Here is a 2,925-nt window from a genome sequence, read left to right as displayed (position 1 = left end):
TCATCAGGGTCCCATCTCAACAGTGCACATCACATTTTAGTCTTGTTTCGGTCTTCAACACAAAGTGAAAAATACCTTCAATGATTTCAAGACCAATAGTCAACGAAGATTTTATGAAGTCACTGAAGTCTCACTGCTACAAAACCGAGTTGGGATTCTACCAGTTCTTCCGAAGAAAATGACCATGCTGAGTATATTCTAATCTATTCCAGAGATGCTGCAAATTCTCCATCACCCCTGGACAAAATTTTGGACATGATAAGTAATGATCAGTGTGTTGTTTTGTATACTTACTACTCACCTTGCATAACAAAGTGCATTATTGATGTAAACAACAATATTTCATATGACCTTTCAAACTGGAAAAACAGACAGACAAGTGGGATTAAAGCTTTTGTTTTCCAAGAGATCTGGTCCAATGACTCGACTGGTGTGGCAAAGAATCAGGAAGAGCAGTTTACAAAGATTAATAATGTAGTGCCTCTCTATCGATGTGTAAAGAATAATAATCAAATGCAATGTTATAAGTGTGGAAATGCTGGCAGTGAGACATTGCTTTCATATTGTGTCTTATGTACTTTATGTCAATAATCATACTGTAATCATACAATAATGTTATTGTGTGTTAATGAATGATTTTCACATCACTGTATTATCTTGACCCTAAATAAAACTTATGTTGTCCAGGCAGTGGTGGTGCAAGATTTAAATATATACTGTATTTAAATAAAGTATAAAGAAATGGAATGGTGAAGGACTATATATTTATATATATTTGCAAATAATATTTTAAAATATGCACACACCCACTCTCATTTGTATGCCCATTACTGTATGTATAATCCTGATTTAACCTTGATGCTGCTTATATAAACCAAAGGGGAAAAAAACAGCTTCAGTGAAATGTGTGCTTTTCAGTTAAACTGAAGGTAAATAAAGAGCTATAGAGAAATGTTAATCTTTGTGCTTAGTCTCAAAGTCACATTCAGTGGCCGGTTACATAAACTGCTTCTAGTCTTAAAAGTTGGTCAATCTATTTGTTTTGTTTTTCAAGGCTCGTCATTACTTTTTAAAGTCAGATTGGTCTATTTCCAATCTGAAAAGTAAGACGGATTAACACTTGGTTAACAGTTAGTTGGTCAAAATAGTTATCAGACACAGTCTTAATATACTATGTTTATGCAACTGACCCCACTGGTCTAGTGTGAAAATATTCTGGAACTCGCCTATGAATTCACTTACTGTCCACCTCAACAATTAATAAAAATGCATTTAGCCAATTTTCCATGTGAGCCATGCACTAATTTGATTATTTGTTTATGGTTATGTACAATACTGTCAATTCACAGATTCTATCTGGACCTGGTTATCAGTTATCTTAGAAGTGAAAAGCACAAATTTCCACCCACTCTAGTTAAACACTAATCGAATTTGTAAATTATAAACCAGTTGGGTTTTTATATGTGCATATCCATCAGCATCAGCATATCAGAAGAGAAACAAGAACTCTTCAGATCTAAAAATATAAGCATCTTCTTCCTCATAATTCAAGTAGTCACAATGGTAAGTTTCACTTCAATGAGTAATCTTTCTTTTCTATTCTATTTTTAAACACGCTGGTCCTTCAGATCATCCCTGCATGAATTTAACTCAAGTTTTGTGCTGAAATGAATGATGTTTTCACTTTAGGCAATGGCATCATTGAAGTGTCTCATTGTCCTCTGCATGCTTCATCTGTTTGTTGAAGGCACTGAGGGAGTGAATCCCGCTGTTCTTGCTAGAATTATCCAGTATTTTGATAACAAGTAAGTCCTTTGTACAGCTTTTAGTCAAATTAATTTAAATCAACCTATTTAGAATTGAATTAGTAAAATGCATGTTCAAATTGTTGAGTTATGCTGATTGTAAAAAGGCACAAGTAACAAGGCAAATACAATATTTCTTGAAATTTGTGATAAACTTGTCTTCCAGTGTTCAGCCAACGACCATGCCTGATGCTCAGTATGCAATAGCAATTATTGTCCCTCCGGCGCAGTGTACAGATGAACAATCTGATATCCAGACTGTGTTCAGCAGGGAAGAGGCAGAACATGTGAGAAATCTTCTCAATAACAGAGAGAATTGCATACTCTGCACACAATCAGAAAATGTCATCGCTGCACGGCCAAATGGAATGACAAAAGAACATTCTGAGCATATTCTGCTCTATCCGCTTGGTAATTCTCCCATGGACACACTTCTAGCGCAGGCAGATCAGAATAGCTGTGTAGTTTTCTATTCTTACAACTCACCTTGTGTGACAAAATGCATTCTGAGTGATGACAATATTTTACCAGGCCTTACAAACTGGAAAAATAAAAGGGAGGGAATGAACGTTTTTGTCTTTAATAAAATTTGGCAGAAGGACGCCTGGAGGAGGGATATGGCTAAAGATCTCCTAAAGATTCATGAGCGACTGCCTCTTTATCGGTGTACGAGAAGAAATGTGATGGAATGTCAGAATTGTATAAACGGAAACATTGTGATTCCTTTCTGTCTGCCTGAAAGGAGATCAGTACTTTTGTACTTCCAGAAAATGTTTTTGTCAATGATCAAAAGTTGGCATGTTAATGAATGATTTGCACCTCATATTTTTTATTTATTTTTTTGCCCAGCATACATTGGGCTATGAAATCAGAATTACTCACCAAACACACACTTATTTGAATTATTGTTCTTGAACACCTGTTAAATGCCTAATAAAAAATAAATAAAAAATTATATGTGTCCTTTGTCAAATGGCATAATATTTATTACAAATGTGTGTAGACTTTGCAGACATAACATTAAACTCTGCTCATGGATAGCTAGTTTACTTATCAAGTGCTTCAAACAAAACTCTTAACAAAACATTTTTTTTTTTTTTTTGCATTTTACAGGTTCTTT

The 2,925-nt window shown here is 34.7% G+C and overlaps 1 protein-coding gene across 1 annotated transcript; it reads left to right on the top strand.

The window, feature by feature from the left end:
* Nucleotides 1-1,487: 1,487 nt before the first annotated feature.
* LOC107705632 (uncharacterized) lies at nucleotides 1,488-2,732 on the top strand. The gene is made up of 3 exons (XM_016509022.1): nucleotides 1,488-1,563; nucleotides 1,690-1,805; nucleotides 1,972-2,732. The coding sequence occupies exons 1-3, from the start codon at nucleotides 1,561-1,563 to the stop codon at nucleotides 2,615-2,617; spliced, it is 765 nt and encodes a 254-aa protein (XP_016364508.1). The 5' UTR covers nucleotides 1,488-1,560; the 3' UTR covers nucleotides 2,618-2,732.
* The last annotated feature ends 193 nt before the right edge of the window (nucleotides 2,733-2,925 follow it).

The sequence above is a fragment of the Sinocyclocheilus rhinocerous genome, unplaced genomic scaffold (genome assembly GCF_001515625.1).
Source record: "Sinocyclocheilus rhinocerous isolate Xijiao unplaced genomic scaffold, SAMN03320098_v1.1 scaffold1616, whole genome shotgun sequence".
In the NCBI taxonomy this organism is placed as follows: Eukaryota; Metazoa; Chordata; class Actinopteri; order Cypriniformes; family Cyprinidae; genus Sinocyclocheilus; species Sinocyclocheilus rhinocerous.
This window is presented reverse-complemented; position numbering and strand designations above follow the sequence as displayed.

Bases quoted from the DNA above. Each gene is read 5' to 3' on its own strand.
- LOC107705632 (XM_016509022.1), top strand. The intron at 1,806-1,971 runs GTAAGTCCTTTG...CTTGTCTTCCAG, and splicing joins ATCCAGTATTTTGATAACAA to TGTTCAGCCAACGACCATGC.